Below are 26,927 nucleotides of genomic sequence, written 5' to 3'. Positions count from 1 at the left end.
GAGGTATGGATGCCCCAAACTTGAATACTCCTTTGTCGTCTCAGCGCCAATCGAAGCATGAAGTGGCTTTCTTCGGACTTGTTAAGTGCAATGGGTATGTTCGATACCTTAACTAGAAATTGAACTAAAGAGGAATTTGTTGTTTTGATTGCTTTTATCTATTACTGGATGCACTCCGGTCATGTTGACATCCAAAGTGCGGCCAATCGTTTCGACTGGGTTCAAGTGCTGCTCTAAAGCTTAGCGTGAAACTACCGAACATCTGTCTCTTGGCGTAGGAAGAAATAGGATCCCACGTGTATCGATATGAGACTACATTTCGGAGCATGGGTCAAGTGTGAAGACTTCTCAGTGTGATTTTGTTGTTGTTTGTTTTGACCGAAAGTTTGCATTGTGTATTTATGTACAATTGGTGGGGTTGAGAAACGAGGCCGGGTATGTGCCGTGAGAATTGTTTCCTGAAGGTTTCCTAGAATATTAGAAAATCAAGCAAATTGAATGAAGGACAAGTGAAATTATAAGGAGAAAATGAAGGTGTTCCTGACAGGCGGGGCAGTGTGAGAGAAAGTAGCCAAAAAACCCCCTCCGCGCGGCCCGTGCAAGAATTTCTCCAGAAGCTCTTGCGAGTGTGTTTAATTGCGTTCCCTCCACCAACTCCTTTTCGTGGCCTTTTCGCTCCCCTCATCAACCATCACACACCCACCGCACACAATGGCTATCCAGTGAGCTTGCCCTGCCAATTGTTGGCAAAGGGAGTGCGCTAATTTCCCCATCTAGCTACTTGATTCTCCTCTCCCGTCAGGGCAAAGTGGTTCGTTTACCCTCGTGGCCCACCCAACTTTTTGACCGGTCCGGAAGTCCGGCTGGATCTGACTGAATTCTTTCTCTCAGCGCCTGGCAAAATGGTTCACAACTCTTTCTCCTAAGGAGAAGGCTAAGATCATCAAAGATGTGACCCAACTCGTCCTGTCCCGTCGGACAAAGATGTGCAACTTCCTCGAGTATAAGGGTACGGGTCCAGCCACATATATACTTGCCATTCCACAACCCCCCCTAACCGACATTTGTTGTCAGACAGCAAGGTTGTTTACCGTCGTTATGCCTCCCTCTTCTTCATTGCCGGATGCGCTTCGACCGACAACGAGCTGATCACCCTCGAAGTCGTGCATCGCTACGTCGAGCAGATGGACAAGTATTACGGCAACGTCTGCGAGCTGGACATCATTTTCAACTTCCAGAAGGCATATTTCATCCTAGATGAATTGCTATTGGCGGGAGAGATGCAGGAGAGTAGCAAGAAGAATGTCCTCCGGTGCATCAGTCAACAGGACAGCTTGGAAGACATTGAGGTGAGTTATTGACCGCCGTATCTTGCTTAGAAGTTCGCATAAACGATGGCAGGAGGTCTGTGGGGTACTACGATCGGATGCGATCGTATCCATCATCAGAGCTCTGCCGGGGCTGTTTTAGTATGCTCTTTTGAATGCTTGGTTCTATTTGCTGCCCGTTGTTTCTTGGGCTTGTGGTATCCTTTGCGCGCGTTGCTATTTCGCTCCACTTTGCTATATATCACCCAATTGTTTTCCTGCAATCCTTTTTGCCACCGCGGTCGTTTGCTGCATCTCGTGCGTTCCGATCCTCCTTTGGCCTACTGTCGATCGACGCTAATAAGAATTGTCCTCTATCTAGGTTGAGGAAGATGTGGTTACGAAGATCATGTAGCGGCCTTTACATTCGGCAACTGAGCGTTCCTGTGTTTCTATATTTGGATTTCCGCTTTGGGAAATATTGGGAGGACATATTGGCGTTGGACGTACATACTAGGCGTTGTTTTCTACACAGTTCACGACCACTAATTAATACCACATGGCTATGAACATGCTTCAATTATGGATTCAACCAAGGAAAGTGACTTTCATCCCAATGTTTGGTACTGACCCCGTGTTATCTGGATCGGCGCCCGTGAGGTAGCTGAATGATATCACTGGCCGAGACCGTTGCCACGTGACCCTCTCCGACCCCGGGTTGCAACGCGCCTCAGCTGAGCCAGGCCCCCCCAATTGCCGTACGATAGTTTCATCCCCAAGTGTCCCTCCTGGATCTCTTCCCATCTTCTTTTTCATCTTGCTTTATTTGTCATGGCTATTTGGCCGTGATTCACTCAAATAACTTACCTTCTGTCCATTGAATAACTGCCCAGCCAGCCTAGCGCTTGTTGCCAACTCACGACCTCTTATCTCCGATCGGCTACGTTTCAGCCGACGTGGACGCTGCCTTATCGCTTAGGATACTGTTGATACCTGATTCATCTGCCTGTCGCAAGAAGGGGCTTTCTTATCTCTTACAAAGGGTTAATCGCCTTGTTTACCTTGTGCTTTGGATCGACCGGTCAGGACTCTTGACCGCTATTGTCAAAGATGAAGGTTCGCATCCTATGTTCCACCTCCATCCTGAAATCCGTATCCCCGATGCCATGCTAACGGATTGCTTCCACTAGTTTCTTCCCCTTCCAGAGATCGAGGATGTGACGAGTTCCCTGAATTTCGACACCGGTGATTGCCACATTTTAGGAGGCTGCGATCTTTACACGACAAAGGCAGCACGTGCCGACCGGAAGTTGTATAAGAACATCGAACAGTCGCTTGAAGCGCAATACGAATCGACTCTTCGCCTGTCCGCATCGTTGTCGCCTCCAAATGCGTCGGACGCGGCCGCCTCGCTCAATTTATCCCGGTCTAGCCCCTTCGGACCCCTGAGCGATCATTCCAGCCGGAGAACCTTCGCCTATCTAATCGCAACCCTAAACGCAAGCCATCCAGATTACGACTTCTCTCATGTGTTGCGCCCGTCGGACTTCCATCGCGAGAGGAACATCAAACGGGTGATGAATACGATTGATTCCACACTGTTCAACCTTCGGCCACGTGAAGCCATCGACCTCGCTCCCCCATCACCAGTGACAATCTCGGGGTCATACAATGCCGGGGCCTCTGCTACGTGGGGACCGAGGATGTGGCAAATAATCGATGAGCAGCTATCGCTCAATGAGTGCTCCATCTACTCCTACTCTCCGGAAGAAGATCCTTCCGATGCGGACGACGGAGCGATCTGGAGCCTGCACTACTTCTTTTTTAACCGTACTCGGAAGCGTGTCTGTTATCTCTACCTCAGAGCCATCCCGATCCTTAGTCACACGCCTAGCGATGGAGTTGCTACGCCGACCGCAAAGAGGACGTACGACGACGGCTATCTCACACCGGACCTTGGGTCAAGCAAGCGGGCCCGCTACTGGCTCGGCGACGTGGTGCACTTGGAAGACGAGAGCGAGTCCGACGAAGAGCACGCCAGCAAGCCAGCCCGACCCGTTGTGGACGAATACGACAACTACGTGCTCAGCGACGAGGAATTCCGATCTAGATCTGGCAGCAAGGGCACGGTCCGTGCCATGAGTGAAGAAATTGCCGACTCGATGGAGGTTTAAATTACGATTCAACCCGTTATGTTACGACTTGATATTGCTTCGCTGTCTTACCTTTTAATCTTCCGCTGATGCTCCCTCTTCTTCGATTCGATTCAATATGGATATTCTTAACGTTTTGCTCAGTTGTTCGCTACGTCTGCCGCATCTGCACAGGTTTGGGGCGTTTGGTGACCGGCAGGGATGATAATAGGCCCCTATTTGATGAAGTCGTCGTTTCGTTGTGTAGGTTTTGATCATTTTGCGCTGCATACCCAATTCGTTGCGGCGCGCCCGGGGCGTTGAATTGCTTGTCTTTCTTTCTGTTCTTGTATTTACGATTCTTGATCACTGAATTAATTATGCTATTGTACACCGAGTGGACGGTCTGAGGAGTAGAACCCAGTAACCACAAGATTTCTGTTTCACACAAGAAAAGCAAATAGAAAAAAAGAAAGGGTGAACAATGATAATGACATTCCCCCAATACTCTGTAAAGAACCCACAAAACGTAATACCAGAACGATAATATTGGGATATTCCCAGGACATACCAAAGGTCCAGTCCAAAGAAACAACGAGTTGGTCCGTGCACGACGGGGAAAGCTGTCCCTTCCGATCCGCATATACATACACGCCCAAATCTCACCTCCTCCAAGCAATTAACCAACCTCAACCCCTTCCTTCCCCTATCTATAGACCAAAATGGCCGACGACGAAGAGCGCACCAAGGCCGAAAAGCTAGCCGCTGCGAAGAAGAGGGTACGTTTTGACCATCCACCTATGACCTTTTGTTCCATTGGAACCCAAACAAGAACTCAGCGGATAACTGATTATTTCAAATCGAACAGGTCGCGCAGCTACAGAAGCAGAAGAAAAAGGCGAATAAGAAAACATCTGGTTCTGAGGCTTCTACAGCTAAGGAAACGAAGGAGTCTTCGCCGAGTACGGAAGATAAACAACAAGTAGAAGAAGGACAACCACAAGCTACAGAAGAGTCGAAAGAAGAATCGAAGCCAACGGATGACGCCCAAGAGAAGCCCGAAGACCAACAACAAACACAAGATGAACCTGAACAACTACCTACCGAACAACCCACCTCCCCATCTCCCTCGACCGAACCCCAGCCCGCCGTGAAAGCGGATACGCCGTCGCGCCATGGCCGCCAGCCTTCGCTGTCGATCCAGTCGAAGATGAGGTCGTCTTCGTTCCGGAAGGGGTCCGTTTCGCAGGGTAGTGCGTCGCCTTCGCCGTCGGCGATGTTGAAGTCACCTTCTTTGCCGCCGTTGACGGCTGACGGGGAGTCTGTGCATGAGGTGTATCGGAAGCAGGCGGGGCGGATTGAGGAGGTGGAGAAGGAGAACCGGCGGCTGGAGAAGGAGCTTGAGGAGGCGACAGGCCGGTGGAAGAAGACGGAGGAGCAGTTGGAGGAGTTTCGCGAAGCGAGTGTTGATGTTGCGGAGTTGAAGGAGAAGTTGGCTAAGGCTGAGGAGAAGGTGGGGGAGGTTGAGGAGTTGGTTAGTTCTTCTTTACTTTTTCTTTCCCCTATATTGCTACGGTTGTGATGTGGATGGATGTGACAATGGCTATGGTTACAATATTGGATCTGTTACTGACGGTGGTTATAGAAAGCGGAGATTGCCTCGCTCCAGAGACAGAACTCGCATCTGCAGAAGACGCATCGGAGTACTGCGTCACCGGCCTCGTCAGAGTCCCCTCCCGCAGATCTTGTGCAGCAGCTTGAGTCGAAGTCTGCCACGATTGAGGCTATGGAGCTTGAGATTTCGAATCTGCGCGCTCAGCTCACGGATCAGTCCTCATCGAGTAGCGCCCATGAGGCGCAGATCAAGGCCCTGGAACAGAAACTGTCAAGCACCGAAGCAACGCTGGAGAGTACGCAGAGCGAACTCACGGAGACTAAGAATGCCTTAACCCGTGCTTCAGAGAAAGCCGTCAAGGAAGGAATGGACAAGACGTCCACAGAAACCCAGATCAAGAACCTAGAACGGGAGCTCTCGGAAGTCAAGGAAAGCAAATTTGAATCTGAAAAGAAGATCGAAACTCTCGAGAAAAAGATCGAAGCAATGGGCAACCTGCACAAGGAGTCAGAAACACGGCACCAAGCCCGCCTGCGCGAGAGCGAGAAGACAGAACAAGAGGTCGCACAGCTCCGGAGCCGACTAGCCAGCGCCGAGAATGAGAATCTCCGGTTGAAGGAAGAGCAGGAGACGCTTCGCAAGCGCAACGCCGTTGGCGCGGACGACGACGGCATCGACGAACTCGAGGACGAAGAACGGTCCCGTCTGGAGCGCCGAATCCGTGACTTGGAAGGCGAAATATTTGACCTCCGTCGCGGAGTGTGGAAGGAGAAACGCGAGGAAATTGCTCATGGCCGTGAACCGAGTGTCGCTTATGCTTCCAATGCCAACCAGGCTGCCAATGCTTTCGACGATGTTGACCTCGTCGGTGGAGCTCCTGAACACGCCCGCCGACGCAGCATGCAGCAGCATTCGTCCTTCTCGACTGTCCTCTCTAGCGGACTGGCTGCTTTTACTGGGGGTAACACGTACGGGAACAGAGCCCGCGCCCCCTCGAATAAACAGCACCCTCCCGCGGCACGGGGCAGTCTCGAGCTCCTATCCGAGGAGAACTTCGACGACGAGTTCGATGAGGCAGAGTTTGCCCGCGCCCAGGCCGAGGAAGAAGCTCGCAAGCGCGTCGAATGGGTCCGCGAGATTAAGAAGAAGCTCAAGGACTGGCATGGCTGGCGGCTGGATCTGGTTGACAGCCGGGCTGGAGCGGAAGGAGCTGGAGTGGGAATGGGTGAGATATTCGAGATCTAGACTTATATTTCATAGTTAAGCTGGTCATCTCTTTATGTATTATTGTTTATGAGAAGGTTCATGTTCATGTTGACGGACTGTGGTTGGATGGAGTACGGCGGATGCGTAGATATCCCAATTGATGATGTTTCATTCTTTATTATCTCCTTCACTATCACGTCTTTTCGAATGTCTTATATTCTTGTAGCTGTACTGATATTCACCAAGTAATAGACAAACAACAAACGGGGAAATAGTACAAACAAGAAACACCGAAAACAAGACACCGTTCAAATCAATCACAACCCAACAACCCAAACAACAAAAGAAGAAGAAAAAAATATCAACTACTCATCCGCTAACTTCCCATCAAGCACACCCTCCGACCTCTTCTTCCTCCCCCTCCTAAGCAGCTCCCCACCCCACCCCGCAATCTGATAAAGCCAACCCCCGGTAACCATAACCCCGGAAACGGTATTCACGAGCCTAATCAACAGCGACAAGAAACTGCTCCGCTCCTCGCTGATCATGAGCAGGATGGGCTCGATGTTATACTTGAAGAAGATGCCCGGGATGTAGTAGGGGTTTTCGGGCAGCTCAGCGCCCTGGCTGGTGGCTGCGTATTGGTTTGTGAAGATGACGTTCTTGGAGTGGCTGGGTTTGGAGGTGTAGAGGGTGCTGTCGAGGGCGGCTTGGTGGCCCTTAGAGTAGATTGTGGGGACGACGGAGAGGAAGTATTGGTACTTGTAGTAGTGGGATTCTGTGGCTGCGATGGTCTTGTCGAGGGGGTTGAGGAGGGTTGGGTAGTGGGTTCCGAAGGAGAGTTCGGTTATCATGTGGGAGAAGTTGAATGCTGTGATGGATTAGTTCTGATCCTAGGCTCTATAGCCAATACGCGAATCACCAAGGGAGTCAAAGGGAGAGAGAGAGTGTGTGTGTGCGGAGAGAAGGAGGAAAAAAAGAAAAAGAAAACATACTCGAATGATCCAAATGTCCCCCCATATCCCTATACCCATGACCTCTCGCCGTGATATGGAAATCCCCCTGCACCTTATTTCCCTCCAGACTTCCATAAATGCGACACGAATCGACAGCATCTCCTCTCCGCAGCTTGGGACCCTTGGGGAACTTCCTCCTGGGGTTGTGTCTCACCTCACCCAGCACATGGCGCACATGGGCGTCCTCCTCCTGCGCCTCTAACCGGCTCGGTTCCTCGCGACTAAGCGTCTGATACTCGTGGTCGTAGTTGCGCTTGTCCGTCCAAAGCTTCCAGCTGGTGGGGTCCTTCTTCAGCAGCTCGCCGGCGAGAATGCGGTCGCCGGAGGCGTCTTGGATGTTGACGTGTAGGGCGTCGCAGGGCATCTGGACGACGATGTCAAGGTTCAGCTGGAGGTCGTGGGAGACGCCCTTTTCGACGCTGAAGTGGTGGTTCTCGGAGCCTTTGAACCACGTTTTGAATTCGGAGATGGAGAAGACGCTGCAGATGAGGAGGATCAGGACGGTCCATTGGCCGCCTCGACGGGAGGGAGCCGTGTAGTCGGGTTTGGTTTTGGCTGGACCGTGTATGTTAGTTTATTTCTTCATATTTACTGTGGGCTTTGGTTTCGTCCAAGAGACGTACGGAATGCGTCGAATGTCTTCAGGCCGCCCTGCAGCCCGGACTTCTCCCCGAACGCACCCTCATCGAGGTCGTGCGATGCGAAGCCATTCATGACGAATCTGTATCGCAAGGGGTGGATAAAATCAATAGATCAAGGCATGAATGAGAATCGAAGAGAAGGGAAAATGAATGGACGCCAATTGGGCCGGGGAGTGGGTGTCAGGGTGGGAATGAATGGTCGGGGAAGAACAATGGAGGCGGAGCAGTTGCGCGCTTGAGGCCAAGTATTCAATTCGCTGCTTATCGGGAGATCTTATCTGATCTATCGGTTTATCATCGACCACCTTTTGTATACACTACTGTTTGTTTACTTGTATAACGACATCTTTCTCGTTGCGATGGACATGCCCGTCCATTCCTTGAATTTCCATTATATGTACACCGTCCGGAATCTATGAATGTTTATGATAATTAACTATACTTGTCTTCGTCAGTATATGCATCGATGCTCTGATTCTAACATAACCCATGACTCCTGACCCTCCCACCATCCACGACCATGGGTAGAGCTGAAAAGTGAAGTGACAGAACAAAAAGAAGTGTAAGTATACAATGTCCTGTGTGAATGGAAAATACCATCGAGTCCATCGATATGGGTAAAACATCGGGCAGATATGGAAAGAGTAAAAAAAAAGTGTAATAATAAAATCCAAGAGGAAATTATAGTCAGCGAGCGACAAGGGGTTAGACATGCAATGTGGAGCAATAAGCTGGCTTCTGAGGTCGTAACAGAATTGCAAACAGTATGCTCAAAGAAGGAGACAAAACGAAGGCATCGTGTAAAAGCATACAAATGCTCAAGGGTATAAGATGAACTCTTTCCTCGTCCACCTCTATCGGCGCAGTTTGAATCATGAAAGGTGTACAAAACCGCAAACATTCCCGACCTCTTCATGCAACTTAATAGTCAAACAATTATTATTACAAAGATGCAATGGGAAGAAACAAAATGAAAAGGCAAACGAAGAAGATAGAAAGAAGTTAGCACCCAGCCTTATTTAGTTCTCTGATAATGGTTAGCAGGCCGTACGCCGATTTTGGTAGAGCATTCAACTCACCAGGCTGGTCGCAGCCGCCGCTGTTGCGAGGTCTGGTTTTCCACTGATGCTCCTACCAGCAACGCGAGGCAATGCTGACCCAGGAGTCGTTGTAGAAGTAGTTGTACTTCGCTTGGGGGTGGACGGTTGGACACCACTCACAGTTGAGTGGCGCTTCCCGGCTATTGGCTTGACTGGAGAGCTACCTGAGACATCTCGGCTACGCAGAAAGGTGCCATGCTTGAGACTCGTGCCAGGTGGTTCTGGAAGAGGGCGCCCTGACGACGGGGTTGATAGAGTATTCCCCCGCTTGGCCGGGGAATTCAAGCTCGTTGTATATGTCCTAGACCGCGAGGGCATTTTGAGCCCTGTTAGGAATTCATGCCTGAGGGCATCGTGCGGGCTAAGACGGCGGGACGGGTCCCAACGAAGGCAGCGGGAGATGAAGTCGAGGAAAGCCTCGTCGTCGCATTTCAGGACCTGCCTGAGCTCCTTCGAACTTGGACGCCGACGTCGACCTTTTGAGGAGACTGTTAATCTCGGTTTGCCCAAGGAATCAAAGAAGAGCTTCTTCCGTGTACTCTTCTCGATCAAGTGTTTCTCTGGAGGCCCGAAAACCTCCATGATACAGGCAAGCTGCTCTTGTTCATTCTCTCCCGGGAAGATGGGATATCCCGTGTACAGCTCAGCCAGGATACATCCTAGACTCCACATGTCAATGGGCATGCCGTATGACATGCCAAGAATGACTTCTGGTGAGCGATAAAAGCGACTCTGGATATAGGTATAGACCTTCTCGTTCTCGAAGCAGCTAGAGCCAAAGTCGATGACTCTGATCTCGGAACTCATTGGGTGTACAAGGAGAATGTTCTCCGGCTTGAGATCGCAGTGGATGACTTTTTTGGTGTGGAGAAGCACCAGCGTACTCAAAATCTGTTTCGTAAAACGGCGAATGAGTTTGACAGAGAATCCTTTGAAGTCATGGGCTTTGATGAACTCATATAAGTTCATTCCCAGCAGTTCTGTAGATATGCAGAGGTGTCCCCTGAAGTAGAAGCTTTGGGTGAAATTGACAACGCTATGCCGACGATGAGGATCCCACTCTTTGAGCTTTTGAAGCAGATTAACCTCAATCAAGGCTTGCTGGTGGAACCTCTTCTTGTTGCGGATGATTTTCACAGCAACCAACCCGCCCGTTTTGTGATCAACACATCTTAGAACTTGACCAAAGCTTCCCTTGCCCAGAACGTCGATGACTTCGTATCTGTAGGCTAAGTGGTCCCCAATGACAATATTGTAATCACCGCGATCATCATCGTAGCCAAAGTTAGCGGCTTGTGCATTCAAGTCTCCGACATGTTTCTTTGCATGTTGGGTTCCGCAGAAAAAGATATCTTTGAAGTCAATAATTTCACCACGCTCAAAGATATTCAGATTTGCCATTTTGAGAGCCTGAGCTGGGCTGACACGCTCCTTCGGCCCAGCTTTGCGGCGCAGTTCATCTAACTCTTTCGCCGCGTTTTCGAAATCTTTTCGCCTGCCATTAAGTTTCCGCATCTCGTCGTCAGCGATTTGGATATCGGGGTCAACGTTTGGATCGGAAGAAGTGGAGTTCATGGCAGCGTTCGACTTCGCAGAGTTGAGTATTCTGTGAACTGGGGAGAGGATCGATGATGCAGAACGGTGGGATGGGGCATCACTATGACGCGACTCGTTCGAAATGCTGTGTTCTAAAGAAAGACTCTGTTCGCTACTGAAACTGGGTTTCCGTATTGGCGAGGCTGCCGCGTTTGATACAGAGACCTGTCGCTTTGACTTGAAATAGCTTGGCTTTAGCGTGGGACTTGTATTCTTCGCCGTTGATAGGTTATTCCAGGTTGCAGACGCTGGAAGCTTAGGTGGCGGCATGGGCTCGAGTTTAGTGGGGTCTGTATTTGCGTCCGTTACCTGCTGAGGTCGAGAATTGCTCCTGTGGCGGGTTATCGTGATCTTATTCATGAAAGAGGACCCAGAAGTGCTGTTGTTGTCGGGATCAGACGGGGTAGAGATCTGACTGATTGTTTCTGCATTGGAAGAGAAAGCAGATGATTGAGTTTGAGGACGTGGACCCGTCAACTTGTGAGACTGTGACACTCTGGAAGAGTAATCTGCACTAGCCTTTTGGCGGAGATTATTAACATCACTGTTGCTCTTAGGGAGCGAGTACGAGACATAAGGCGAATTTGTCCTTGCACCAACTGATGTGTTTTCGAAAGATGCTAATGCGCTGGAGCTGCTGGCTGTCCTCAAGGTAGCACCCGAAGACGTACTCACAACAAAATGTGCGGTGCTGCTCCTCGCTTGTGTGCGTGGTACAGCGTCGTCTTCGACAGCGAAGAAATTAGCTTTCGAGGCAGTAAGAGGGGTACTTGGAGTCTTCGCGACAACCTGACCCGTTGGCGTATGTGATTTCGCATCCTCCTCTCGGTCTTTCATGGCTTGGATCTTGTTAGTCATTGGTGTACCCAAAGGCAACAGATTCAACGGCGGCAATTTCAGCGGCTGAAGGTTCCTTCTGCCCAAGCTAGCAGTTGGTTTGTGCTTGGCTTCTGGAGTCTTCAATGCTCGTTTGGCGGGTAGATCCATTGTATCATCTTCTGTTGCACTAGCTGTAGGGTTTGTGTCCGACTCCGTGTCCGATTTGCCTTTCAAAACAGCAATATCCACCGGAATGTGCGATTTGCGAGGAGCTGTGCAATTTGGTTGCTCAGGCTCCCCTTTCGGAGACTCGTAGGCTTTAGGAATAGCAGGAACAGGAGGGACTTCCTCGTCTGCTGGCACAGTGTGCTCTACACGAGGTTTAGGCGTAGGGAGCCTAGAAGATGATGCAGCCTGAGCAAGCCGGGTTTGTAATGAACCCCCGGAATTCCTTGCCGAGTTATGACTCGTGGTCGACGACAAAGATAACCCAGAGCTATAGGATTTACGGGAAGGATCCGGGGTAGTTCTGTTGGAGGAAGGTGTCACACTCTTCCGAGGGATGTAAGACGGCGACTGGGCGCATGAGCGAGGACGGACAGGTAATGAATCGGTCTGAGTCGGAGGAGTATAAGGCAAAGGAGGCGCCTGAGGTGCCGTTGACATACGCTTCAGCCGTCGTGCATCCGTCGGACTTATAGTACGAGCCCCTAAGCCTGTCGCGTGCGGGGGCATTACAGAAACCCTTTTTGATGTAGATGATGGGGTCGTAAGCGGTGCTTGTGCATTCTTGACTGGCGTTCGGACGGCATTGGTTGACGAAGATCTGGAATGATCCGCAGATCCAGAGGTCGTCAGAAAGGCTTCGCGAGGTTCCCTTGACGGAGGCTGTAGGGATTTAGCCTTGATATTTCGTGCACTGGTTGGTAGTCTCGTTGCATCGTTTGGCATAGATTCTAGATTTTGCGTGCGTGGATGCAGCAAGTTGTGGCTTGCGTCGGCACTAGCCTTCCTACTCGACAAGCTTTGTCGCCTCGCAGACGGTATCGAACCTTGTCCTATGGATTTACGCGAAGTTCGTGGAGCAGCGCTGCTTGCATTTGACGGTTGGGCGAGACTTTGACGGCGACTCCGAGTAGCTGTAGCCAATGTCGGCGGCCGGGATGGTACTGAGTCGCTCGGAGGGTTGCTAATGGTCACACTTTTCCTCCTGATAGAGTTGCTCCTCAACCGTCTAGACATCCCGTTTTCATCATTCTTATTCGGGGCGGGATTGATTGGGGGAAAGCCTGAAGCAGTGCCTCCGTTTCGGGGCAAGGGAAACTGATTGAGACTTGATTCCGCTATTATGCTGTTGTGGAAGTCGTCAAAATTGATGGGCGCGAGGAATTCTGCGTTTTCGGGTGGAGTCTGGTTTAGGTCTGTTTTCAACAGATTACCCATGCTGGTAGATCGCAGGCTAGCAGGGTGATTGTTACTCTCCGTCGGATCATTCGTGGAATCGATTGACGAGTTAACGGAGTGGAAGAACGACCCGGGGTGATTGCTATAACGATATGGGTCAGAATCATACAATATACCAATAATTTAGAGCAGTGGGCCTGGCGGGAATGCGTTTTAGGGTAGTAGCAAGGACACGAAAGCGAATGGGGAAAATGAAGAGAGAAAGCTCCGTCTACCTTCTTCGGGCAGGCTCCTGCGGTCGCGGGCCTTGCGGTGCCCTCTGATCTCGAATAGAGAACCTCCTCCTGCTTGTCACATTTGGGATTGATCCCCTTGTCTCGGTTGACGAATAGGAAGCTTCTGAAAGAAATGGTGTTGAGGCGTGTTTTTGCAACCGTCTGCGTGGGGGACCTTCTGCTGCAGTACAACAAAAAGACATTAGCGGCCAGCTGCAATGAGAATATTTCCATCGCGCCGGGTGAATCTTACCTCCTGATCCTGAGTCTTCATTTCGAGACAGACTCGACGACCTCGATTGAACCTTACGCGACTGCCCCTTCCCTGAATATGGCTGGGCCGGCAGCTTTTCCGGCATCCTCAAACTCTCCGACTGTGTCGACCCCCGAACGTGATACGGATGCACTTAGGGCAAGAAACTGGTGGCTGAATGGCGATAAATTCGATGTGGGATCCCAATCGCTATGGGATTTAGGAGTAAACGACTTCTCTGTCTCTCGAACAAAGGAGTGCCTTGACCAACAATGTCGCGCGACCCATCAACGGTGGTTAGCGGTCCATTGCGGGGGTCAAGAACAGCAGTTTCTGTTCCAGAGTATAGAGGGGAGATCCGAAGGGGAAAACGACCTTCGGGGGAAAAGTTGAATCGCTGTCCAATTTCGTTTCAAATTCCCCTGAAGGAATAAATATCGGCGCGGCGACGATGTCGATGACGGAGGGAGACTCTGCCTGGGGCAGCAGTTCTGATGGACTTTTTGGCGGTAGGGGAAGAAAGTTACGGGACGTATATAATCAACCGGTAGAACAAAAGCAACGAAGAGGAAGGAGCCAAGAAACAATTTCTTTAATCAACAAATCTAAACAATTATCCCTCAGCTTGAAACCTGCCAGGACCTGCCAGGTGCTAAAGAAAAACAATAATTAGAAAAAAAATAGCCAAAAAATAGAAAGAGAAGTTGCAATCCCAGTGGAGTCCTGGAAGAAATTACCTGTAAACATAACAAGCCCCAACTAAGGATTAACCTCTAAACAACCATCGCCAAAAAACCCCCCTGCTCCTTTTTGCTGCGAGAGTGACCCAGTTGCATGCCTGCAAACAGCACAAACAATGCTGTTGTGGGAAGGTATAACACCCAAAACATATTAGGTTATATTACCTGAGGTCTACCCAAGGTAAGGCTGCCCGTTACCAACCTAGTCTTATACAAACCAGGCAATACCAAGGCGGTACCCCGTTGGTAAAAAAACCATGAGGTTGGTATTGTCATGATGATACACCGCCCCCCCCCGATAAGCCATGTTCACAGTGCTGATACGAAACTCGGCTCTCCGCCTTCTAGGTAATGTGATGCATGTGCTTCCGCTTGCAAACAGCCGAGCGGCTTCTTCTACTGCTATTGTCCGCTGTCGGAAATGTCTTTGCTTACTATCAATCTCTTTCGGTAGCTGAATCTATAATGGAAGAATATACTCCGGACGCTATCGTCAACCGTGACGAGCCTGTCCCTGTAATCTCCGTGGGGAAACAAAGGGATGAAGCAAGAGACTCTAAACCTTCTGCTGGACATCAGCGATCCACCTCGGGCGCTGGTCGGTCCTTGCAAGATAAGCTATTCGCCAAGTATGCCCTCACTGGATCTTCTCGAGTATCTGGCCTCTACGGGCTTCGTTCGCTGACTAGTTGTAATAAGACTCTTGCAACAAGTGATCCCGGCAGAAGATGTCAACGATGACTCAGTGGTCGTGGGCGACAAGCGGCCTATCGACCCCAAAAGGCCGGCCTTCAGTCTGCCCCTGATGGCTAATAACTTCCGCAGATTCAATGCAAGGTATGTATCATGGATCCGGCCGCGTGGTCTGGACACGAGCACAGACTGAAATCATTGGCAGAATTGGGATTGTATTCTCATTTCAAACGCGCGTGGAGCGTTTGCTCACCTGGAGAAAGTCTTCCCATACTTTCTCTTTTCTCTTCGTCTACTCTTTTGTCTGCTTAGATCCTCATCTTCTTGTAATTATCCCCATCGCTTCTATTTTACTGTTTGTGATGGTCCCCGCCTTCCTGGCACGCCATCCCCCACCTCCGTCAACATCAACATCCAGTATCACTCCTTACTATTCATATCAAGGCCCGGCGCTTGCACCAGCCAAGACGATCAAGCCAGCACCAGAGACATCTAAGGATTTCTTTCGGAATATGCGGGACTTACAGAACTGTATGGCCGATTTCTCTGACATACACGATGCAACGGTTTCTGCATTCGCACCTCTGACAAATTTCTCCAACGAAAAGGTGTCGTCAGTTGTCTTTCTAGTCTGTACAATCATCACGGCCCTGCTATTCTTGACTGCGCATCTCCTTCCGTGGAGATATATACTCCTTGTGGGTGGCAACGCTGCCATTCTGTCCAGCCACCCCAGCCTTCAGGAGCTATTCCAAAATATTGCAGGTGATTTTACGAATGAGCCGGCTAGGAAAGCTCCCATAAACCCTAACAATGGCAAGAAGAATACAATGGACGTTCTAGGGGTATCCCTGCCATCTTCCCCCTCGGCGACCATGTCTTCGTTAAGGTCGTTGGCAGATATCTCCCTAGACACGTATCCCGAAGAACGTGAGGTGGAGATCTTCGAGATTCAATATCGCTCTCTGGCCCCTTATTCCGACTCTCAATGGGACCACTTCATTTTCAGCCCCATGCCATATGACCCACTATCCCCATTGCGTATTGCTGGAGACCGTCCTAAAGGTTGTCGGTTCTTTGAGGATGTCCAGCCGCCTTCTGGCTGGGCTTGGAAAAGCAAGAAGTGGGAACTTGACCTGGATTGCCGCGAGTGGGTTGTTGAACGAATGATTACCGGTGTCGGCTTTGAAGTTTCAGAAAGTGTCTCCGAGGAAAGCATGGCTAATGACGAGATCGGGGGCTGGGTCTGGGACCTCCCATCTGTTACATCATATCGGGATAGTAGCGGGGTAAATGCTGCATTAGGTTATGAGGAGTTTGACTCCGACTTGAAATCGTCCGTAAGGGGCGAAATCAAGAAGGTAAAACGGAAAGGAAAGGGACGGGCGTCCCAGGATTATGAGGAGAAGGGAGGTACTGGACCATCAGTAATGGGGGAATGGAGAAGACGACGTTGGGTACGAATTGTACACAGGACGAGTATGCCAACGGAAAGCGATAAGGGATATACGGCCAGTGAAGATAGGGATTGATGCTGAGATTATGCATGATCTTCAGTTGTTGAACGTTAGTAAATTGCTGTAAATAATGCCTTTCATTTGTATGAATAATACTGATCTGCGCGGTCTCCATCCGGATAGCGATATAACAACAGGGTCGATAGTCAGCGCATCAGACAAGATAGGATCCGTGACCCTATCAAACAACCTTGTAGTATGTCCCAGGGGTTGTATATTGGAGATACACGACTGAGTGCTGACCTATAGCTGATGAGGCGCTAACGGATGGCTCGGGTTCGCTGATAGCGCTGGGATATATCCACCAACGAGGTATTTTCCATTGAGATGATTGGAATGACATAACCAACCCACTCAACCAAAGGTGTGGCTGTTTCCAAATCCGTCCCTATTATATCATGTTGGAAATGAAAACCCTCAAACAACGTTAAAGTTTCTCGTGGACACAACAACTATCCGCAAGGTTTTCTGAATCCAGATCTCATCCTGGAGTAAGGAAGAGACACCCACTGAGGATCGGTACGAAGTAACTCAGAAAAACAATGGGGATACAATTTCTTTGTCATTCGTCGTGCCACAGATGTGACCTAGCAAGTACCGAAACTCGGTATTGAGCTGGCATTGATTGCCTAACGATGTTGACAAATGTGGAGGCTTGACTTCGGAGCCCAGTTAGACACCAGGATTTGGTTGTTTTCGGAAAGAAAAGTGAACCTTTGCCACCAAATTGACGACGACATGATGGAATATACGTACTTGAGGTATTTGCGCGCCCTTACAGCTTGCGTATTTAGTAAGCTACTAAACTGGTATGTTTGTAGAGCTGAATTACTCGATATCCGTGACAATATTTCCATTTGTAGTGCACGAACTATACCTATCTCGATTGATGTTCATACCGCACTTTATACCAGGTTGAGGCAGTCACAGAGCCATGGCGACCTCAGCAGTGCATGTTCCCCTGCGGGACTCGTTCCATTCAAAAGATTTCAAAGCTATCGATAGATATCGCCTGAACATCATCAGGAAGGCTGCAGCCTGTCCACCCGGGAAACTAGATCCCCTTATACAAGAATTCAGGCAGTTGATCGAAAGCAATGAGACATTGAAGAACCTAGCAGAAAATATGCTCCAAGAAGTACCACCGACTCCCACCTATGATTTTGATCCAAGTGGCCAATTTGCGAGAATTAACAACATTGATGACATGCTCAAATGCCTCAATGCGGTGCTGTATAGAGCACCGCATTGGAACGATGACGCACACAAAGCTGGTCTCATCGGGGTTCCCTTCAATGCCATCCTGAACTGGCCCATGGCCACGCCAAGCGGATACAACTTCTTCAGATACGACAATGTGAATAGGTGTCTTGAGAAGATTCTCAACGCGCACGGGGAATTTCTGAAGAGCCCCCAATCTAGAGATGCTTTGCCCAGTTGGTTTGAACCTGGACCTCTTAGCATCCTAACAGAGAAGGCTTCTCCGTACTGGCCGGATGGCAAAAAGAAGAACTTTGACCAAATCTACATCACAGATGCTGGCGACCGTTGCCGCGGCTTTCAGTCATGGGACGCCTTTTTCTCTCGTAAATTTCGCGACGGTATCCGTCCGGTCGAATACCCAGACAGGAACCACGACATGGCCGACAGAAATAAAAATGTTATTGCAAACGCCTGCGAGTCTGTTGCCTACCACTGTGCCTCCAAGGTGCCAAGGAGCGCCGAGTTTTCTTTGAAAGAACAGCCATACTCGCTTCAAGATATGTTAGACGGTAACTTCGTCGAAGACTTTGTTGGCGGCACGGTATACCAAGCTTGGCTGGCCGCTGAGTGCTATCACCGCTGGCACTCCCCAGTGTCTGGAGAGATCAAAAAGGCAGTAAGAATACCAGGCACGTACTTTTCCGAGCTTCGAGCATACGGCTTCCCGGAAGTCGAAGGGCATCGCGAGATACCGGACCCTTCCTCACCGAATCTCTCCCAGCGTTACATCACCGCCGTTGCCACTAGAGCACTTATCTTCATTGAAGCCGATAATCCGGTTATTGGGCTTATGTGCTTTATCGCAGTTGGAATGGACGAGATTGCTAGCTGTACGTTTTCAGTCAAGGAAGGCCAAAAGGTCATGAAAGGACAGGAACTTGGCTCGTTTCACCTTGGAGGATCATCCCATTGCCTCGTTTTTGGACCCCAGGTGAGCCTGAGTTGGACTAGAGATGCGCAAGGGCCATTCAGCGACACGGAGTTTGATAAGCATACCATAATTCCGGTTAACAAATGGTTGGCATACGCATCGCCTGCTTCGATGTGAATTGCCCACCTGTCACTAAGTGATTAGGGAAATAATGAATACACATAAACAAAGGTGGGGGAAGGAAAGTATAAAGCGTCTATGAAAAAGTGAAAATAATCCAAGGATTAGCATTCTCGATAGTGGTTGGTGCCAGTTCTTGAAAAGTGAAGGGGTTAAAGGAAATCATGGAAACAGCACCACCGCTCAATAGTCAATGATTCTGAGCAAGTAACCGGAAAGGCTCTCTCTGACATAATGGATAGCATTCCTTGCGGGAAAGCGGACCGAGAGGAATGTAGGTTGGCCACACTGGAATGGGACTAGTCTTTCGTTCACTGTCATATAAAAGCCCCCCCTCTTCTGCGCATGTTTCGCCAGAATGAACATATCTTATAGTCAATTCAAATCGTGTGCAATAATTGACTTTATTTAACTTTACTATTCCTCTCGTTGCTTGACATCAGGTCAGACAGCGTTCAGAATGGAGAAGCAGCCTAATAAAATGTCCACACATTCCCATACTCATGTATCCAAACCGTACTCACTGCTCCAATATTGTGTGATTGCCCCGTGTCTTTTCTTAGCCGGGATCTGCTTTTCTTCTTTCAGCCTCGCCGATGCTAAGCAAACCGGATACACTTATGGAAGCTCTTACGACGCGACACGGAAAGTTCCCTTTGAAGTCCACATCGAAAGCCGATGCCCCGACGCCCGAGACTGTCTACAGAAGCTCGTTGCCCCTGCATATTGGCAAGTGAAAGATAAAGTGGACTTCAGAATCAGTTATGTCGGAGAGTGAGTTCTGACCCCAACAACAACAACCATCAACAACCCCCCAAACCCCAATGTACACTTCCAGGATCCTAACCCCCAAATAACTAGGGTTTGGGAAAAGCCCAGAAGGGATGTAACCTGTCAACATGGCATGAACGAATGCAAAGGGAACAAATTGCTCGTATGTTCCGAGAAACACGCAGAATCTATTAGCGATGCCCTGGATTTCAATACCTGCGTGCTATCAGATTATGAGCGTGTTCCTGATGAGGGTTTGATCGAGGAGTGTGCGCAGGAACATAACATCGATTATCAGAAGATCAGTGATTGTGCGAACAGTGAAGAAGGCCTGGAACTTTTGATTAGCAGTGTCGAGCGTAGCGTTGCCGTGAATGCGAATGCTAGTTGCACTGTTCGTGTAGATGATAAGGAGTGGTGCTTCCGGGATAACTATGAGTGGAAGTGCCCGTCTGGTCATGGTGTTGTGGAGAATTTGGTTCAGGAGATCGAGAAGTTGTCTGGGGATGGGGAGGACGGAACTGAATACCTGTAGCTAGCTAATATTGACGTGATAAAGCATAGATTCGTCTTTGACATCAACTAAATAAGCTTCAAGTTTTTATTTATAGCATTACTGATCCGCAAGCTAAACCTTATACTAGAACCTCAGCTAAACGACTGTTCAATTTGAACAACGTACTGCCAGTTGGTAGATCCTCAAACTTCAGATCCACGCCATTTTCAAACAGCAGACAGAACGCTGAACCTCCCATGTGGAACATCCCTATCTCCTCTCCCTTGGTTACGCTGTCACCCGCTTTCACTGTCACCTCGCAACTGGAGATCTCGTTCATTCCAATCGCGATAAAGCACACCAACCCCAATGGCTTATAATTCGACTCGATGAATATAAGCGCTCGAGTAGCCACCGAAGCCAGATACAGCTGAGAGAGGTTGGGCCCCGACGGATCTGGCTCCGGATAGTTATGTGACATGACTGTGGAATAGTAAGTACCTGGGACGAGTGCGACCTTCTTGATCGTCCCAGAGATCGGTGCATGCCAACGGTGATAGCACGCAGAGCTGAGCCAGCCCTGGTAAACGGTACCGAACACGAAACGTCGGCTTAAGCCATCATAGTTCAACATATCGAAAATCGAGTACGGCTGGCCTTTCAACCAAAACGTATCACGGGCTTGCACTTTCTTCCTAACATCTTTGGGATATTGTTTCCCCTCTTCAACTTGGGGACCGGCCTCGCAGGGACTGACAATGTAAATGTCTGGTTCGTCATCCTCACGAACCGGTCGCAGCCCGGGACGGAACCTACGGATAAAGAATGCATCCCACGATCCAAAGCCCCAGTAATCCTTGGTAGGATCGCACACGTACAGGTCTTCGATAGGTCCATCCCACTGCGCATACTCTTTCATTTTAGTCACATACGCCGGGGAGAACCAGCCATTGTCGGGATCCGCGTTGAGATATTCTCGGGAGGCAGGGGACTGCAGGAATGCTCCCCATTGGTTGACAATGTTCTTGATCTTTTCGTTGACTTCCTTGTTCAAGAAGAACTCGTTTCCACTGGGGGTATTCGCCGGCCAGTTCAGGACGGCGTTGAATGGGACCGTGATGCCACTTATTCCTGAATTAAGAGTCATCACAGATGGCGATTGGAACAGGATAGCGTCGAAGATTCTCAAAGCCTCATCAAAGCTTCGTACGTTATAGAACTTGGACTGATCGGTATCGAACCGGGGTATTTCGTCAAACATTTTTTTAGAGAGTTCTTTGAGACCGGGGTCATTCTCGACGAGGTCTTTGAAGTCGGTGATGACTTTCGGATATTTTCTCCTTGGGTCGAGAGAATGTGGCTCGTGCTTGGGGTACGGCGAGTCCTTTAGACACTCGTCTCGAAGGGTGTTTACGTAGTGGAAGACTCGACTGAGTGGTGGTAGCCACTCACCCGGTGCGAAGGGATACGGTATATCCGTTGACATTCTCGCGTCGACGAACGGATAGGCTTAGGGGAAAGGAAGATACGGCGCGACTAATATATAGGTGCAAATATCAGACATTGGGATATTCGTAAAGTAGCACTGTTTCACTCGGTGCTTTGCTTCAGTGATTTTGGGTGTCAATCTTCTCCCACACCGTAGCAATGAGCCTGCTCCATTTCTGTAGCGTCTCAATACCATGGAATGAATCCGAAGGCTACCCGTAATAGTTAAATGCTGTATGCATTGGGCACTCATTGATCTACAAAAAGCTTTCCGAGCGGTGCTTACGGGTGTAGCTGAAGACTCTGCTCATGGAGAAGTGGCTGGCTGGAGCTCACCGTTCGGTTTAACCGAGAGTCGACGGATGCGCAGCTGGAACGGTAGCAGCTCGTACGACTACTAGACCCACACCTTCCCCAGGTGTAATGCTCACCAGTTCTCAATACCGAAGAGAGAGTAACAGTCTTGCTGCACAGCTACCAGTAGGTAGTACTAAGGAACTAGTGCTGACATTATGGGATCATCACTGAAGCAATTAAAGCATACAACGCCCACACCAGTGCAACAGAGTAAGGAATATCTACAATGCATTGTATACTGTACTTCAGCTGAGCCGAAACCGCATATGTGGTGTGGCCATCCACGACTACTTCCTAGCAAGTTCAAGCATTTATCTCGTATTCAAAAGCGTAGAGATGTCACCACTGTCATTACTTATCCGTGTTCATCGTGTTCTCCACAGGCTTGTTCCATGTTTCTAGCTTACAACTTGTCAACGCAACGGAACCTTTCAGGAGTGGGTTACAACGCCACTGACAAGTAGCTGAAAACGGCACACGTAACAACCAGAGATTGAGTTTGCGTTCCTATAGCGAAGATGTCATCGAGTGCACGTATTGAGTAAATCAACGAAGCGTCTACCAGAGCTGACTCTACTAACATGATTGGGTAAGAGAAAGCGATGGCTATGTGGCTTAAGTTTTCGGAAAAGGCGGATGAAGTACACACGAAGACTGCGAGTGCTGAGGGAACAGTAACCAGGGTCCGCGGACCAAAGTATGGCCATCTTCTTGCCTAATATTATAGACTGTCTGTGTGGTAACCTGGTTACCCTCGATGTGGAATACTTAAGAGCACCCCATCGGTCTACCGCTCCATGTACGACGTTCAATTTGGAACCGTCTTCTCTACCTACCCAACATACTACTGACCTCATAGTTCGGAAGGCAGCTTGGCTCTTTTCAAGAGAGAACAAGATGTTAATCGTAAATCTGCCATCCCTGGTGGCAGCTTTGCTCCTAGCAACATCTGTTACAGCGAAGACTGTAAGCATTCTCGGTTGGATTCGCCCCATTCGCTTTCATTCGAAGAAATTAACGAAGGTGATTGATATTTCAGGCCTTGCTTCATTCTCAACGTGGGTGCCATGGTGATTCCAGTGTGATCCCGTGGTCTCAGTGCATACCAACGTATGGCAGGCCTACTACCATAGCATGTTGAATCACTTGGTCTACCTCACTGACCATATACATAGTCACGGAAACAAGTCGATCGATGTACCAATCAGTGATAAGCCTGATCAAGTGCTATTCGATTGTTACTTATATTCGTAAGTGGTCATGCCCCAGTATGTTGCTTGTAATAACTTCATCTAGGATGGAATCGGATACGACATGTCAGGAAGACCGTCGGAAGCCGTCAACTGGCTGTACAGATAACCTGTACTATTACTCGAAATGCGTCTTTGTGCCTGCTCCGGGATTTGTGAGTAATCTGACTTTAAACTAGCAGAGGACTTTTGAATTTTCTTCAGGATAAGTCAAGGATAAATGGATAAATCGACTGATGTATTCCCACTTATAGGTTTCGCTATATCAATATTCACATTTTGATGGGAAGTCTGTGAAAATCAACATGACCTATACCGAGGAGTGCAAGTCATTGTTCTTATCGTATGATTGTCCAGCCTATTCGATGATGGGTAAAACTGACTGTTCGTAGACCAAGTCAAGTCGGCTCCATCGTAGTAGGAGAAGGGCATTCTTGCGACGTTTGGTGGTCAGTTCTTCATCCGTTACTTGTGTACAGTTTTATAGTTTTTATTCTTCGATTACTTTGCTAACAAAAATAGGGACGACCATTGTCTTTCCAAGCTGGTTACTATAACCTCCCCAGGAAATGGTGATATAGACTTGAGCTTGGCCAGAAGTATGAATTGTTCTGAGAAGGCAATTAGCTCGGAAGAGATCCATTACGATCTATAATGACGCGACTATAAGTTACAGAAATGGTCATATGCAGAGCAGCCTAAATCGGTGGAAACTTTGTCGTGTCAGGTTCAACAATAATCAATTGCAATATAACTGGAGTGAATGCTTAATCATAGCAGACTGTTCTTATCGCATCCAGCCCGAATGTGACTGATAGAATCTATTGAAAGAACTCCAGGAAGAAGTATGTTGTATTCTCCTGGAAACTATTGCGTGAATCAAACGATGATTGAGGAAGGCGCCATATTAGGAAGGTAATGACCATCACTGCACACTAAGTCTTTCGGTTCTTTTCTTTGGCCCCTCCACCTTTACCTTCATCCGATCGCCTCCACCTTCCGTTTCCCTTTACCACCTCTCATCGTGATCGGTTTCTCCTTTTTTATTACTCTCTTAGTTCTACATACAAAATGCCAAACACCGAAGAATACGCGTCGCTTATGTCTGAACCACGCAAGGCCAGCCTGCGCGACCAGAAGAAGCGCACTGCTAGTCAAATATCCCAGCTTTCGCAATTCTCCACTGCTTCCTCTTCTGTTTCTGACTATCTTGAACAGAAAGTCAAAGCTCTTAGCTCTCAAAGAGAGCTTCTTGTCATCTAGAGAGATGGTCTCCTGGAAACTAAAGCTAAGAGTGTCATGGGAACAGAAGTTTCGATACATCTGGAGCCTTGATATGCTAAATAGACCGAAACGGGCTATTGAGCAAGATTTTGAAGTTGACGCTTCTCGCGAGAAGAAACTGCGAGAAGGAGAGCCTGATGATGACTTTTGTCGAACGAGCTTACATGGAACACACCGATGGAGAGAGTTATGGGGGCATCATTGAAGCAAAAAAACATTCTCAAAAAGAGACCAGTCGAAATCCCGCAAAGCTGTACTCTACTGGTATGAGCCCTAAAGCAGGAGGGTAATCGAATGAATTCATTCGCCAACCAAAGTAGGGACGAGGGATGCCTTTCCAATCTGTTACTTTAGCGTTCCCAGGATATGCTGATATTGACATGATTTGGTCTGGAGCATTAGAATTTAAGAAGGCTAGCTCGGGAAATATTCATTACGTTCTATAATAATGCGACTACAAGGTAGTGTGGGTACTGCGATGTCTCGGATTTAACAATCGTTAATGGCAACATAACTTGACTGCAGGTTCATAATTAGCCGGACGCCATAAGACTTCAGGTTGCAGCATATATTGCCCTAATGAACGATGGGTGCTAAGACATCAGTTTGATGGCTAATGTATCAGCAATCAGTCTGACATCGGATGTTCGGAAGCAGCACTTGGGGGCCAAATCGCAGGAGGCTAAAGCTTTAGTAGACAGCATGGTTCCTTCCTAGTGCATGGGACTGAACCCTATTAGGAAGACGTCAAAGTTCTCTACGGTTCCAGCCCGTCTGGAATTTAGTCTGATTAAACCGTGGTAGAACATGGGCCTCCGTGTTGAAAACCACTTGGGTGAGCGGGAGGAATTCTCTTGGAGAGAAAAAGAAAGTATAGATACTTCAAGGTCTCGCCCTACACTGAGTTAGTGAGTTAGTACCACCCAATTTTGAACAGGGTCGGTAATGTCCGAGCTTCTTACTAGCCAAAGGCTTTCCATATTATCGCATTGTGGTGTGGCAAGCTTGGTGACATCATGCAAAGATGTGCACCCTTTTCCGTCTTTTACTACCGTGTGTTTCTTGAACGCCTCGAAGATCTCCCATCCCCATTTTCGGTAAACGGGATCGTTAGCCACACAATACATAAAGAAAAGACTTTCAACAGTTTTTGGTCGCTACAGGTTATGTGCATCCAGGGGTCTGATGTTCAAGTCCCGCCTCCAGGAGGTCTTGTCGTCCTTCCTTCTTGCCGTGGGAGATGAACGAGATGATGGTCATCGACAACGACCTCCGGCACTCGTACCACCTCCTCCAAAACAACCACTAGTATCAGTACCTCACCGTCAAGCGGTGGCCTCGCCACAAGCGCCAAAGGCTCGTCCTAGTCATGGATCTATGGGCCCTACCGAGTTGGGAGGGTGATGTTGGATTCTGGGTGAGAAATATGGTATGACAGGCTCAATACCACACTGTGTTTTTGAATTTACTTGAGTGGACTGGGCTCCTTGATATTGGCGATTACCACGATTATGTGAATGTGCTGATATTATAATGTACAATTGTCGAGGCGAAGAATCACTATTTGGAGGTCTAACGAGCCTCATGCCCTCTAAGGATTGTCATCTGATAGCAGGCCCATCTCGAGTGTAGAGCATGATAATACTGATTAAAATGTACAATAAAGAGGCGCCAAACTAAAATGGAACTCTCTATGAAAAGTTGACAATAATCTAAGTGGGTGCCTCTGTTATGGAGCCGTGTTTGGCGGCCGTCCTGATAAAGCCGATAGGCTCATCAAGAAGCCACGACCATATGACAGGTCAAGTCTCTGAACTTTTACACCTCCGCCTGTGAAGGATAATTTAGACTGAGTGAAATTCTCTTAGGTCATCATGAAACTATTAGTCTGAACATGCCAAATCAAATTATTGCTTGGTTTTGTTTTGACTACAAAACTTCCGGAACGTTGCGCCAAGCAATTGTTTCCACAAACCTTAACTTTGAATTTAATACGCTAAATTTAAATTGTTTGCGGGGATTTAATCAACCAAGCTTCTAATCAAAACCCTAATTTTGTACCGGCAGCACCACTCCGTCGAGCCGTATATGATCGTGGTAATTTTGGATACTGTTACATCATGGATAAGTGGCCCATCTGATCACGGCCGAATGAGTGTCAACTCATTGTATCTCACGGCGTTAGTCTTGTTCTCCTTTTGATTTACTCTTGGGTTCTGAATACTTAAAGTGGATCTGTGGTCCATGGCTACGGCCCCTAGCGGGGAATTGGCGCTAGTGGGTGTGGTGTTAAGGTGAAACTAGGGAAACGCATTGCCTATTGGTGACTATTTGTGTATATTTCTAGGGTCTATAGTACCAAGAAGTTTAAATGGGTTATAGCGAGTGAAATCTGCAACGAATTGAATGGAACTTCCCGTCGTTCCCTTGCTTCCTTACTTCTTCTGTTATCTAGGAATTATCTGTGAATTTCCAAGGATATTTCTCTCTTCGAATACCTGAACGGTCAAGACGTCAATCGCCTTCTCATGGATATATATAACGCAACTAGGCATGAATGTGGCATTTTTCACTCTGCCGTCAACAGCGCTTTTGGCAAAGGGAAATTTAGCGCCTATACTTTGGAGAGCTTTTATGGGTTATTCATGGAAAC

General features: G+C 48.6%; 8 protein-coding genes across 8 annotated transcripts; 5 read left to right on the top strand and 3 right to left on the bottom strand.

The window, feature by feature from the left end:
• Nucleotides 1–1,280: 1,280 nt before the first annotated feature.
• AO090701000795 (RNA polymerase III-inhibiting protein MAF1) lies at nt 1,281–3,481 on the top strand (the record flags this gene model as incomplete). Its single annotated transcript, XM_023237147.1, has 2 exons — nt 1,281–1,349; nt 2,498–3,481. The coding sequence occupies 2 exons, from the start codon at nt 1,281–1,283 to the stop codon at nt 3,479–3,481; spliced, it is 1,053 nt and encodes a 350-aa protein (XP_023092291.1).
• Nucleotides 3,482–4,161: 680 nt separating this feature from the next.
• On the top strand, nt 4,162–6,299 carry AO090701000796 (uncharacterized protein; the record flags this gene model as incomplete). The annotated part of the gene is made up of 3 exons (XM_001823535.1): nt 4,162–4,218; nt 4,308–4,973; nt 5,085–6,299. 3 exons carry the CDS (start codon nt 4,162–4,164, stop codon nt 6,297–6,299), a joined length of 1,938 nt encoding a protein of 645 aa, XP_001823587.1.
• A 326-nt stretch (nt 6,300–6,625) lies between these two features.
• Nucleotides 6,626–7,990, bottom strand: AO090701000797 (endoplasmic reticulum-Golgi intermediate compartment family protein; the record flags this gene model as incomplete). Its single annotated transcript, XM_001823536.3, has 3 exons — nt 6,626–7,131; nt 7,256–7,831; nt 7,900–7,990. 3 exons carry the CDS (start codon nt 7,988–7,990, stop codon nt 6,626–6,628), a joined length of 1,173 nt encoding a protein of 390 aa, XP_001823588.1.
• A 942-nt stretch (nt 7,991–8,932) lies between these two features.
• Nucleotides 8,933–12,244, bottom strand: AO090701000798 (putative protein kinase; the record flags this gene model as incomplete). Its single annotated transcript, XM_023237146.1, has 3 exons — nt 8,933–8,944; nt 9,138–10,623; nt 12,171–12,244. 3 exons carry the CDS (start codon nt 12,242–12,244, stop codon nt 8,933–8,935), a joined length of 1,572 nt encoding a protein of 523 aa, XP_023092292.1.
• A 2,325-nt stretch (nt 12,245–14,569) lies between these two features.
• On the top strand, nt 14,570–16,329 carry AO090701000799 (PEX28-32 family peroxisomal membrane protein; the record flags this gene model as incomplete). The annotated part of the gene is made up of 3 exons (XM_001823538.3): nt 14,570–14,733; nt 14,804–14,941; nt 15,003–16,329. The coding sequence occupies 3 exons, from the start codon at nt 14,570–14,572 to the stop codon at nt 16,327–16,329; spliced, it is 1,629 nt and encodes a 542-aa protein (XP_001823590.1).
• A 919-nt stretch (nt 16,330–17,248) lies between these two features.
• Nucleotides 17,249–18,625, top strand: AO090701000800 (phosphatidylserine decarboxylase family protein; the record flags this gene model as incomplete). The annotated part of the gene is made up of 1 exon (XM_001823539.1): nt 17,249–18,625. One exon carries the CDS (start codon nt 17,249–17,251, stop codon nt 18,623–18,625), a length of 1,377 nt encoding a protein of 458 aa, XP_001823591.1.
• A 907-nt stretch (nt 18,626–19,532) lies between these two features.
• On the top strand, nt 19,533–19,934 carry AO090701000801 (uncharacterized protein; the record flags this gene model as incomplete). The annotated part of the gene is made up of 1 exon (XM_001823540.3): nt 19,533–19,934. The coding sequence occupies one exon, from the start codon at nt 19,533–19,535 to the stop codon at nt 19,932–19,934; it is 402 nt and encodes a 133-aa protein (XP_001823592.3).
• A 100-nt stretch (nt 19,935–20,034) lies between these two features.
• On the bottom strand, nt 20,035–21,381 carry AO090701000802 (phosphatidylserine decarboxylase family protein; the record flags this gene model as incomplete). Its single annotated transcript, XM_001823541.1, has 1 exon — nt 20,035–21,381. The coding sequence occupies one exon, from the start codon at nt 21,379–21,381 to the stop codon at nt 20,035–20,037; it is 1,347 nt and encodes a 448-aa protein (XP_001823593.1).
• Between the last annotated feature and the right edge of the window lie 5,546 nt (nt 21,382–26,927).

The sequence above is a fragment of the Aspergillus oryzae genome, chromosome 5 (assembly GCF_000184455.2).
Source record: "Aspergillus oryzae RIB40 DNA, chromosome 5".
In the NCBI taxonomy this organism is placed as follows: domain Eukaryota; kingdom Fungi; phylum Ascomycota; class Eurotiomycetes; order Eurotiales; family Aspergillaceae; genus Aspergillus; species Aspergillus oryzae.
This window is presented reverse-complemented; position numbering and strand designations above follow the sequence as displayed.